The 12,883-nt window shown below is 40.9% G+C and overlaps 1 protein-coding gene across 1 annotated transcript in view; it reads left to right on the top strand.

Annotated features, from left to right (window-relative positions):
• dpf1 (double PHD fingers 1) overlaps positions 1-12,883 on the top strand; it is a 51,263-nt gene that overhangs the window by 10,895 nt on the left and 27,485 nt on the right. Inside the window, exons 2-8 of the mRNA XM_085370259.1 lie at positions 1,608-1,637; positions 2,185-2,345; positions 5,548-5,655; positions 6,135-6,262; positions 7,559-7,648; positions 8,499-8,577; positions 8,680-8,811. Of these exons, the coding sequence (XP_085226385.1) occupies positions 1,608-1,637; positions 2,185-2,345; positions 5,548-5,655; positions 6,135-6,262; positions 7,559-7,648; positions 8,499-8,577; positions 8,680-8,811 (728 nt within the window). The remainder of the gene's footprint in view (positions 1-1,607; positions 1,638-2,184; positions 2,346-5,547; positions 5,656-6,134; positions 6,263-7,558; positions 7,649-8,498; positions 8,578-8,679; positions 8,812-12,883) is intronic.

A 12,883-nucleotide genomic window follows, 5' to 3' on the forward strand; every position in this document is an offset into this window, starting at 1 on the left:
GGGCTATCAGACACACCCTAGTGACCACAGTATTTTCTGTGGGATGAGAGGGGGAAGTAATGAGACATACTCCTTTATTAAAGCATTGATTTTGACATAAACAGGAGGTAAATATAGGTGATGCTAATGCCATTAGCTAATGCTTCTGCTCTATTTAGGTCCCAGCCTCAAATAATGTGGCTGCTGTGATAAATGTCAAACAAAGTCCAAATATGGAGCAGGCTGAGCCGGATGGATGATTATCAAAATATCAAACTTTAACACAATTTTTCCACATCTAAAACATAGTCGACATAATATTTTTCATGGCCATCATTGTTCCCTGAGCTTCACCTTGTGTTTACTGTTATAACCAGTGATGAGAGGGGTTCTTCAACCTCTTAAAAGTAAGGGGAAAAAAAGAGGATAAAAGTGGACCTTTTATGCCACGCTGCAAAATTTCCATAAACGTTTGTGTGAGTTCTTCTGAAGGACATTGTTTAATTTAGTGAATTGTTGAAAGGTGCGTGTTGCCTGTTTAAAGTGAAGCTTCATCAGCTTTACACACCAAAGTCTGTTGACAGGTGTTTGCGGAATATGTGTGTGTGTGGCGTTTAAAGTCTTATGCATCTCCAAAGGGACTCAAGTCCCTCAACTCCTTTGAGTCAGCATCAGGTGGGGCTGCAGACTAAAAGAAACCTGAAAGTGATAAAAAAAAAACCGTTGTGGGTGTTGAAATGAACTTACTATTCCTTGTGGTCTGGTCCTCCTCTCCACTTCAGGCTAGACCCTCAAGGCTGCATTAGCCATTACTAGCATAACAATGTCTGAAGTGAGCTGCCGAAGGTCAAATTGCATTGTGGAAAATGTGGGTGCCAGGTTGTGACAAGACAGAATTACATGTGGAATTAAAAAAAAGAGTATTTCTGGCTCTGCTCCATGAATTCTGATGATTTTTCTTTTTAAAAAGCCTTTATGAGTCTGGCAGTGGTAAAAGAAGGCAACGCTAAATCAGTGGAGGAAAACTGCATTGTGGAGATACAACCGAATAACACACAAATCTACATCTAATCGTTCAGTTAATAGGCCACGCCCCTTCAGTGGTTGGACAGAAACAAGAAAAAAAAAAGTCAAGAAATCGCTACCAGCCACTACCCTGCACTGTCTTTGTGAGCTCGCTGTTGGCCCTCGATGAGTGCATGCGTGTGCGCGCGCTCGCGCAGTTTTGTGTGTCGTGTATCTATCGTCTGTATAGTAGAGTGACCTTGATGTCTGTGCTCAGCAGGAAGACGCTAGAGAGGAGTGATTAACAAGAGAGAGACAAAAAGAGGAGAGAGAGAAGTGCAAAGAAAGATGAAAACGTAAAACACAAAGGGAGGAGAAAAAAAAGAACAGCAGGAGAACAGGGGGAGTGGGAAAGTTAAACACGCAAGTAAAAAAAGATAGGAAAGAAAAACAGTCTTGGAAACAAGTGAGAGAGCGAGAGAGACAGAGCGAGGGAAACGAGTTGTGAAAGAATGAGAAGCCAAATGAACGGGGGGGGGGCAAATTAGGGTGGGGTGGAGGAATGACTCACCGCACATCTACTCACTTTTTTCTTCTTCTTCTTCTTCTTCTTCTCCCTGCAGGCAATCTGGAGGTGCAGTCATCAAGAACAGGTACGAAGGGGTGTGGGAGAGGGGTGGGGTGGTGAGGTTGAGTGGAGGGAGGGACAAAGGGAAGAATATCCCACTGCATGTTAATCAAACTCACACTTGTACAGGTGGGAAAATACTGTGCATACATTGTTCTTGCAGTGAGAATAAAGTGTTATATACTCTCTTACTGTACAGGATGTGTGTGTCTGTGTGTATGGGTGTGTGGTGTTAACAGTGAGTGGTCGCCAGCTTGTCTGCTGTGACCCAGGTTATTAGGACTGTGCATCTCCACTCCTACCTACACACACACACACACACACACACACACACACACACACACACACACACACACACACACACACACACACACAAAGACTGTAGCTGTCCATGACTGTTCACCCACTGCCCCTTTTGATGGTTTGGGTGTGTGCAAGCTTCACGTTGCTCCTTGTTCTACTTAAAGCCTTCCTCTTTTGACTCACACGCCACACTGGACCTCCTCTTGTCCTTCACCTTTAACCCCTCCCTATAACCTCCATCCTTGTTCTTCCCCTTTGCTCTGACTCAGTCTTGGAGAGGAGTTTTATAAGGAGGCCATCGAACACTGTCGCAGCTACAATGCCCGTCTGTGTGCAGAGCGCTCCATGCGGCTCCCTTTCCTGGACTCCCAGACCGGGGTGGCCCAGAGCAACTGCTACATCTGGATGGAGAAGAACCACCGTGGACCAGGTTTGTGTATGTGTGTGTGTTTTTTAGTGTTTTTACCCATCAGAGTGTTCTTCCTCTTCTTCTCCTATGTTGGTGTGTGTGTATGCCAGCTGTTGTGCTACACGAACTGTTCTCTCCAGTCGCTCATCACGCTTCTTCCTTCCTTCCATCCTCTGCTCTGCTTGTTTCTGTCTTTCCTTTTCATGCCTCCTACCTCTCACACCTCAACTTTTTTCCCCCAAAGGGTGTTTCCTCATTGCTTTTTCCTTCTCTGTAACATCAGTGTATTTTGGCACTGAATCAGACAGCCCTGTAGGCGATGTTACGCCGCTGGCACCAGCTATTCCAGAGACAACACACTTATGTGCGTGTAGTTTTGTGTAATGCCTGATGCATTAACCATTTTGGTTTGTACAATTTATTTATTTATTTTTTGCTTTCTGTGTGAGTCACTTTCAGATAAAACTTTATTTTCAGTGTAACCCAAATTAGAATTGAACTCACTTATTGAATTTTTAAAATAATTTTTAATTTTTATTTCGTGTTTGTAGATTTAAAGTTGTTTTTCTTTGTTTAATTTCACTACTTTTTGTTACCGGCCAAATAACTTTGAACAAAATTGCCACATTTTCTAAAACCACCAAACAAAACTTCATTGTTCATTGGATATTTTACACACGCACATTAACCCAACACAGCACCATCACACTTTTCTTTGGAGTGGTTTCGTCACACTGAGATCCAATAACTACTATTATAGCATCCAATGGTGCACAGAGGACACAATATGATTTTTCCTGTAGTGTCACATACCCATACCAACATTTGTGGCCACATTAGCTGGCATCAGGGCTGTAGAGTGGTGAATGACAGTTAAATAAGCTACATTTTTGTAGTTTAGTGGTAGTTCAAGTAGTTAAAGACAACATGAAACACTAAACATATAAAGGCTAATTTACACCACTGAGCCCTCCTCAAAACTGATATACTGTAGATATAACTCCGTGAAGCTGGATTTAAAAAAACAAGTGCTTAAGGTTTTAAAAAAATGTTTAGCACCATCTTCTGACATCATGTGGTTGGTTGGTTGTGGTTAATAGCCTTACATTAAAGCAGTGTTTCCCAACCTTTTGGAGCCATGGCACATAGCATACAGCACACCACCAAACAAAAAATTTCACAAAAAACATGTTGACAAAAAACATGCACCAGCTATAGCGGCTATAGTTTGTTCCCAATATACCATTTTTGCTTTCTTCTGACTACTACTCATGCTAGGACCTTCCTCTGGGTTGGACTTTTCTCCAGGACCCAGGTCAGATTGACTACTTTTGCTTTTCAAATATTTATCTATTGCTGTTACACCCTGCATTGTCGCATGACAATGTAATTTCTTCTTCATCTTCTTCTGTTTAATTGGCAGTTGGCAACCCGTTTAATTGGAGCAAGAAGTTGTACTGCCCTCTAGTGGAAGAGAATGTAGTAATTGTTTTGCCCGTTACGCTGGTCGCTTAGCGTACCAATCAGGTGAAACCATATATTCTTCCAAGGGACACCTGATCATTTCTCACGGCACTCCTATGCGCACAGTGGTTGGGAAACACTGAGCTAGCTAACATAAGCTAATATAAGTCTATTATCATCAACCAACCACATGACGTCACGTTCCGTACTGACAGAAGATGGCGCTAAACATGTTTTTAAAACTTTAAGCACCTATTTCTTAAATCCAGCTTCACAGACAGAGTTGCATCCATGCCGGTTTTTGAGAGCAGGGCTCCATGGTGTAAATTAGTGTTTCATGTCATCTTTAGAAACACACAAAACAGTCAAAAGTAATCTAACTACTGAAAGCACAACTTGGGTCATAAAAGAAAACAGGAGATTTTTTTATTTTCAGCTTTAATTTGACCATTTGCAAGTTTCCACTCTAAGTACATCACTTTCACTAGTTATGGCCTCTCCTGATTTTATCCTGTCCGCTCTGAAGACATGGCCAGGTTAGTTAGCTGAGGGTCTTTTGTAGTATTATATTTTTGTTATATCACATGTACATATATCGTTTTTTATAAGCACCCATTCACACCCAGTCACAGAAGCACTTTTTTAAATGTTTTTTTGCCTAAGTGCTTTCTGTCTCACATTCACACTCCGGTGAATGGATCAGAAAGCAACTTTGGTTCAGTATCTGTCTGTATACTATACTGGAGCAGCCAGGGATTGAACCATTAACCTTTGGATTACTAGATGACCTACTCCACCTCATGAGATGAGCTGCTCTAGCCCTCCTCAAAACAGTTTCAGAGCAGTTTCCCAAGAACACCAACTTTCGGATGAATTACTACGAGATCAGGTTGACACATAAATGCAGGGGTACTTTCACAGGGGTCACTGGTGGTCACAAGATGGTAACAGTAGGTAACACCAATGGCCAGTGGTCCCTCTAGAGTTTCCTCAACAAGGCCATTTGGGCTAAAGGCTCACAACACCCAGTAATGATAGTACCAGTGATGAATGTACTGAAGTACAGTTATGTTATATAATGTATTTGCTCTTTATTTATTTGTTATACTGTTTTCTCCTTCTACTTCACTATGTATTTGCAAGTTGCAACTCGTACAATTTATTTTAGGTCTTATTTTGCCGAATATAAAAATAAATCTTCCAATAAATGTATTATAGATAAAGTGACACAGCAGTATATAAGTAATTAGCTGTAATATAAATATTATATACACAGAATACACAGAACACTGCATAATTAATACTTTAAGTAAAACTTTTACACTGTTATTTAAGGATGAAGACTTTTACTTAAAGGGTGTAATGCCTATTTCACTACTATTTCAAGCAGAAGAATAAGAATAAATGTTTAGTTCTTATGCAATGCTACCTTTTCTGTAACACCATCTGTGTCGGGCCACTGCTCTGCACACGAGCTCTCGAGATAAACTAAAATAACAAACCTGAATAAATAACTGCGAAATGTTGTAAAATATAAAATGTGTTAGCGTTTAGCACCGCTGTGTCTACAGTCGCTCACAGTCTCTGGATGTGGGCTGTCTAGTTAATGATGTAAAACACCAAAATTAGTTACTTGGTAATTTATTCCAGCACATCAGACTTTGACATGCCAGAATTATGATTATTTAATAACCTACTTTCCTTCATGTACTAATTAATGTATCAATCATGCCAGTATGTGTGTTCCTCTGTATTTCAGGTCACGCTCCGGGCCAGTTGTACACATACCCCGCTCGCTGCTGGCGCAAGAAGAGACGGCTAAACATCTTGGAGGACCCGCGGCTTGTACCGATCGAGTTCAAGATAGGTGAGTAGGAAATGGGATGAACAGAAACACTTGAAAGAAACTGCAGAATATCTCAACTATGTTAGGTGTGGTAGACATTGCTTATAAATTCAGAGTCACACAGAATATCTCTTTTCTTTGAAAACTTTATGGATGTTATTGTATAACTAACTTCAGTGGAGTGATCATATTTGTAGAAAACTTTAACCTCATACTTAAGTAACTTTTCTTATTTTCTTATTTTACCAACATTTTACAGCAATTGGTTAATGCTTTGAGAAAATTTAAAAACAGCAATTTTCCACAAGTGTTATACAATCATATGACGCTAAAATGGCCATGATCATTTCAGCCTCTGTGCCGTGGAGATGCTAAAAGTCACTGCAGTTTCATGAACAAGCCAAATGTCGTGTCCTCGGGGCTCTGTCAGCTCGGCTGTGCACGCCAGCGTGAAGTCGTGCTCTCTGCTGCTTTCTGATTGTAATCGTCTCGTTCCACAGACTACGAGGCATCTTTAAAGAAGGAGGGGGGGATCCCAGACGGTCCCGTGCTGGAGTCGCTGCTTGCTGGGGAAACCCTGGACAAGAAGGTAGAAACCAAGGAAGAAGAGCCCATGAGCGAGTGTCAGGTGAGACGCTGCTTCCTCTTTCCTCGGTCGTTTCTCTCTCTGTAGTTCTTTGTTGCTCTCCACGTCTTGTTGTTTTCTTCTCATGTCAGGCTGTCTGTCTTTTTTTATCCATCTGTGTTTGCGTTTCTTTGTCTGTCTATGCCTTTTTGTGTGTGCGCATCTCTCTCTCTCTCTCTTGGAGTGTGCGTTTTGGCGGTGACATGGGCTCCTGCGGCTCCTGACAGCGTGTGCGTGTTTCCCATCACTGCACTTGCGGCTTGTTGTTTTACGGGGATCCCGCTCAGTTGTTTCACAGACTTTGAAAATAGTTTTCTTTTTATCTTCTTTACATTAAAAGGAAACATAACTTATGTGCAAAAACTTAATGCTCATCTGTCTGGAGTATTTCACGAGCTCGAGGCTGCCGCTGTTGAACTCTCACGGACAGCTAATCAATCAGCAGTTGAGTGAATAGCGCTCACAGTGGCCCTTTGAGAGCTGGAGTCGTGTTTAGGGCCTCTAATCCGGGGCTTCCCCCAACTCCTGCTCTTAAGCAGGCAGGCGTTATACCGTGTGTCCCATCAAACACTCAACTATCAGCTTTTTACACTTTTCTTACTACAATATTTGAGCTCAGTGTCTGTGATATTCCACACATGAATATATTTGAACAAAGCTGGTGTCTTTGTTAAAATAGATGTTTAGTCCTACTAAAGCTCTTGCTAATAGAACGCTAAAAGCCTCTCATCCAAGAGGGGCACTCCACTGATTTTACGCATAGTCTTCAGTTTATTCATCACAACGGACTCTGCACAGCCTGTGAAGTTTCTAATGAATAGGCTGTAATGCATACTCAAGTGAACCTTTTTGGGGTATTTAGGACACAATGGAGTTCGGTAAAACAAGCTATCAAGTTTTAATATAGGAAGTGGAAGTATGTTTTTGTTGGCTGACCCAAAAGGAAGAGTATGTCTGACACTTCTGCCTGCCTTTACTCATTCTGTTATGCCCCCCTCATCCCATGATTTGCCCAGTTTTATTATCTACCTGTTTAATTGAGAAAATTGTTATTCAAATGTTGTCATATTTTATTGCAGCAAAACGGTGAAAGTATTGGTTATGTTCAGTGTTAATAGTGCTTTCATGCTGGGATCATCCGAACAAGTTAAAAACAGCAGGAAAGTGCGCAATTTAATTTAAACATACGGGCTCATGCAGGGTAAAAGGAAAAATAAATGACTTAAGCGATAAAAGGAAAGGAAACTAACCTGTATGACAGTCCATCTCTCCCTTTCTGTTTCTATATCTCACCAACAGAAGCTGCTTGTTGGGGATTTCCCTCATGAGCTGGAGGCGGATGACATGGATGAAGATGTTCCGAAGCGCAAGAACCGTACCAAAGCACGAGTAAGGAAACAGGGACATTTCAGTCTTTTCCACAGTAAATTACTTACTTGTTAATGTGGAAGAGCAGAATCAGGAAAAAACAAATGACCTAGTCTGAGCTCAGAGTTATCAGCTCTGAATCTGTGTCCTGTCTGTAAGACATAAAGGCACGCAGTGCTGGAGACGTGACAGTGTATAAGGAATGATTACTGGAAACTTCACATAAATGTAAAATATAAGTTAGAAATCTTTTCGTGCTTTTTCTGTGTACCAGACTTTGAAGTGAAGTGTCATTACACAAAACTAGAAGTTATTGCAAATAAATGCAAACAGATACAGTGATTAAAATCATGCTGGGAAGACCTCTTTTATAACATCTTTGATTAGATCAGACAGGTCTTTTTTTCCCCCCACACTCTTTTTGGGGATCCTATGGGAAGATAATCAAGTGTTAGCAATGCATTCTGAAAGTCACCACACACAAACTCTCTCTCTCTCTCTCTCTCTCTCTCTCTCTCTCTCTCACACACACACACACACACACACACACACACACGCTTACACATACACCAGGGTTGCTAATTGGAACTGTTGCTCCCCTGCTAGGTGTCATCAGCCCCCTCCTGCTGGAAGTGGAGCTTTACACTGAGAGCAGATGATTAGAATGCAAACGTGTGTGTGTGTGTGTGTGTGTGTGTGTGTGTGTGTATTGTGAAACACTGAGTGAGGAGTGTGCTGCTATGCTGTCTTTATTGTGTATGAGTGTACAAAACTTAGTACATAATAAGCGTGGAAGTTCAAACTTTTATGATTATATTACATGTATTTTTACAAGTGTGTGTGTGTCTGTGTGTGTGTGTGCTCTCTGCAGGCCTATGGTGTTGGGGGCATGAGAAAGAGACAAGAGCTGCCTGCCATTGAAGACAGAGACAAGCCTTATGTCTGTGACAGTGAGCGTCACATTTTCTATGGATTCATTTAAGTTTCTCCTTTCTCGTTTCTTCTTGCAAACGTAGATAAATCTAATATTATACACTGCGTGTGTGTTCCAGTCTGCGGGAAGCGCTATAAGAACCGCCCAGGGCTGAGTTACCACTACACTCACACACACCTGGCAGATGAGGAGGGTGAAGAAGACTCAGAGCGACACACGCTACCCTTCCAACGCAAGAACAACCACAAGCGTGAGTCTGCACTTATCTGTCTGTCCATTTGCAGGTTGTTGTGGAGAGTTTTCAGAATATTTGTATTCAAAACAGACTAAGTATAAAACATTTTCAGGGTCATACCAACCATCCTTCATAATCACAGCTGATTGCCTTGAAGTTACCCCAGTGGCATTAGGGATGGGTACAGTGCTGACAAAGCCAAGTCCAGTGTGCACTTGTGTGCATTTTATAATAAGATTTAAGCTGAGTTTTCAGCTCTCTCTTATTCACATTTTAGAACCTTTTTCAACCCCGGTCAAACAATGTGAGCTTCCTTAGTAGAAGAAAAAGGGGTTAAACGTGCATTATAGGACACACCACACCCTGCAGTGGGACTGAAAGTTTGCACTAGTTTGAGTCTGATGGACGCAGATTGTCACACTTTTGTTCTCTGTTAACTTCAAGTCTACAGAACGTGGCACATGACACTTCAATATTAGCATGACTGCCCTGAGGCAAAGTTAGCCCTAGGGTAATTTTGCTCTTTTTCTTTTCTTGCAATGTTTAACCTTTCAGGGATTTGGCTGCTGTAGCCCTGAGCTAATGTCACTGTCAGACCTCATTCAAACTTCTACTATTACCACTGTATCAATACTGTATAGAAACTTTTCAGAAGTGACAAGATAGCTATTTCTGAATGTACAAATGCATCATTATAATGTAGCATACTTGCTATTCATAGGGCGGGTTGAGGGAACACCAAAACAAGCACATGATCATCAGTCATGTCAGTCGCAATGATGAATGTCTATTTGAAATAAAGCACAACCACAGTGTTTAATATAAGCAAAACAACAGATACATTTTTGTATATGTTGATTGTGTGCCTGTGATTTGTGCCTGCCCTGCTACCTGCTTTCAGAACGTGCACACACAGACCAGTCGCTGTGAGGTTCCTGCCACAAATCTGGGTTTGACAAACTTTAGCAGGAGCTGAAGTTGTTGCTTTTACATGTTTTATTTACTCCTGCAGCTTTGTAGGGTTTCCTGCAGCAGCAGGATCAATACGTGCACCTGAGACAATGTTCATTTTTCAACATAATTATTAATTATTTCCAACACATAGAAAGGATGGGTCATGACGTGTGAACTGTTGATGTCTTCGGTAAAGTTCAAAACATTGTTCATAAATTCTCAATCACTATTTGCAGTTGTGATTTTATGAATAACTGTGAGCCTGGGTGTTTACTGTGACTAATCTTAGCACAAAAAGTGAGGACATTTGTTTTCGGTCGATCCTTTTGTTGTTGTAACAATGCTTGTCTAATCGATGCAATGAATCTTATACTGTTGGAAAGCCTGTGTATTTCCCCTTACATGGTGCCGGATTTGAAAATTAATTTGCGGGTTGAGCAGCAGAGTTGCCAACTTGCCAGGTCTTCTCTGTCAACGTCAAACAGCTTCTGCTATTCACTAGCTGGGACTACATCCTCATTTTAGGTTTGACAGCATTTCTAGTAGTTAATGGCAGATGGCTTGAACATGAATTGAGGCTGTGGGTAGAGGAAGGCTTCAGTGGCGGTGGCTCCCAGGCTGGGTAGATCCGCATGTACTAATGAGTAGTGAATGAACTGAAAAAGAGGAGGGAGGGTGGCGTAATATATAGAGAACCGGAAGGGTATGAAGGTGTGGTCCCAATCCTGAAATTCAGATGAGTTATCTCCTATTGACTCTTGTTTTGAACTCCTGGTACCCAAGATGGTGACAATTAGGAGCCTGATTGCTGCCTGATAGTGGTCAGCTGGTGTCTGCTCCAAGCATGCCAAGTTTGACTGATCTGAATAGGGCCTGTGGCATAGAGCAACTTTAAGATGATGCTCTGTAAAACCAAGATGCAGCATTATTTGGAGCGAGCACTAGTTCCATATAACAGTTGATATCAGATATAGGCTGTCCCAAGAAGACTGTGTTTCCTCATCCTGTCCACATTTAGGAACCGCAGTCTTCTACAGATTTACAGTCAAGGTGTGGAGGATGATTTGGCCGACAGCTCTTTACCCAGACAATCCAGAACAGACTGAACATAGCCACAGAGAAGATTTGGCAACTTTTTCATTAGAGCAACTCACATACTCAACTCTGCTGCTCAACCCACAAATTGTCCTCACAAACATGGCACTATTTAAATGGAAATAATCAGACTTTTCAACAGTGTAAGATTTATTGGGAAGAATGGGACCAGATGGTAATAATGACAGCACATTTAACACATTTATTGTGAGATCAAGACAAATTAGATATGTTATCACATAGAGACTGTTTTGTGTGTTTCTGACAACATTAAAAAAAGAACTTTACACTTGTGATAGACTTACACCATGCCATCTCTCTTTATGATTTCAAGAGTTAAAGGTGCAATTCATCTAATTAAATTCACCAACTAAAAATTAGTACTTAGTCAAAAAAGGTCTAAGTCATGCATCCATTTCTAAGGGGCATTGGGAGATCTGACCAGGATACTGAAAGTTAGAGAAATGAAATTACCCAGACTGTAAAGGTTCTTCTACCCAACCATCATCTATTTTACTTAATTGTATACCTCAGCCTTTGCTGTGAATGCATATCAGTTGTTAATGAGCTTTTAACTGGCGCTGATCAATTTTAAAGAAGTGCTAGTTTACAAGTCATACTACAGTAAGGAACATTTCCATCACACTCTTTAGACATCAACTTCTAGTGTATGTACATTTGTTTTTTTACAGGATGCAATATGGCTGCAGCTATCAAGGGCCTAATGAGAATCTCTTAATGCAGTGGTCCATAATATCATGAGGTAGTAATGATGATAGCGCTCGCTAATGCCTTCAGCTCTTCTTGAAGAGAATGTCGACAGCTATGCTGGGTTACAGATGAAATGTTTTTTCAGACTGACTAAAGTATCTAAAACATTAACTAGCGTTTTGTGACATTCATTAGCTCCAAAATATGAACTCTAGTGTATATAGTGATTTTTTTCCCAATCTCACAACATTCATATTTGTAGTTCTGACTGAACAAAAAGGAAGTAATAACAATAAAAACAAAATGAAAAAATATGGGTAGCTGCACTGGCATCTTCCAAATTATTCTTTTTAACATTAGTATTCAAAATTTTGCAATGGATGTATGCATTCCCATTCTCTGTTTGTATGGTGTGTGTATAGTAACACAAACGTTTAAGGTGGTGCGCTTAACAAACATTACACCCGCATTAGCAGCGCCTTTCCATAATGATGTTACAATTAAGCTTAAAGCACAAGTGTGGCCAAATGCTGTTAAAATGTCAGGGTTTAAGAAAGGAAATATAAAGTGACTAAACCCGCGTAAACACAACACAGTTAAAAGAACTTGAAATGCAAATATTTAATTCATTTTAGTTCAATTAATTTTTATTTGCATAGGAAACAAATAGAAACACCCTACAATAATACAACCCCCCCCCCAACAATCAGAGAACTCCCTGTGAGCAAGCACTTGGCACCAGTGGGAAGGAAAAACTCCCCTTTTAACAGGAAGGAACGTCCAGCAGAACTGAGCTCAGAGAGCAGCAGCCGTCTGCCATGACCAGTTGGGGCTTGAATATGGGAGATATGTAGTCTTGCTTGCTTGTGGCAGTTTATAACCGTGCTGCAGCGTTTTGGACTAACTGCAGTCGGCTAAGCACTGACAAATTGACACCTGAATAATGATTATTATAATAGCGAAGCTGGATCGCTCTCTTAACGTCTCCGAATCAGAGAAATTGCTTCACTTTTGCTAGTATCATAGATGGAAGAATCTAGTTTTAATGACTGTGTTAATCTATTTGTCACAAGTTAGATTATTGTTAAAAATCAATTCCAGGTTCCTCGCAAATGGTTTTTATAATTCCTTATAGGGACAATGTTGTAAAGGTTAAAACACAATGACCTCTGTTTCCTGTATGAGTATGAAAAAGGACTGGGCCAAGAATGGACCCCTGGGGGACCCCATATAAGCACAGGGTTATTGAGGAAGATGTAACCCCTACCCACATAGCAAGCTGGTCTAGCCTAGATCTGGTATCAAGTCGGCACTGCTGGCTGTCTTC

This window comes from Diplotaxodon limnothrissa, linkage group LG14 (assembly GCF_057381915.1).
Source record: "Diplotaxodon limnothrissa isolate DT_005_m linkage group LG14, D_limnothrissa_male_GT1.1, whole genome shotgun sequence".
In the NCBI taxonomy this organism is placed as follows: domain Eukaryota; kingdom Metazoa; phylum Chordata; class Actinopteri; order Cichliformes; family Cichlidae; genus Diplotaxodon; species Diplotaxodon limnothrissa.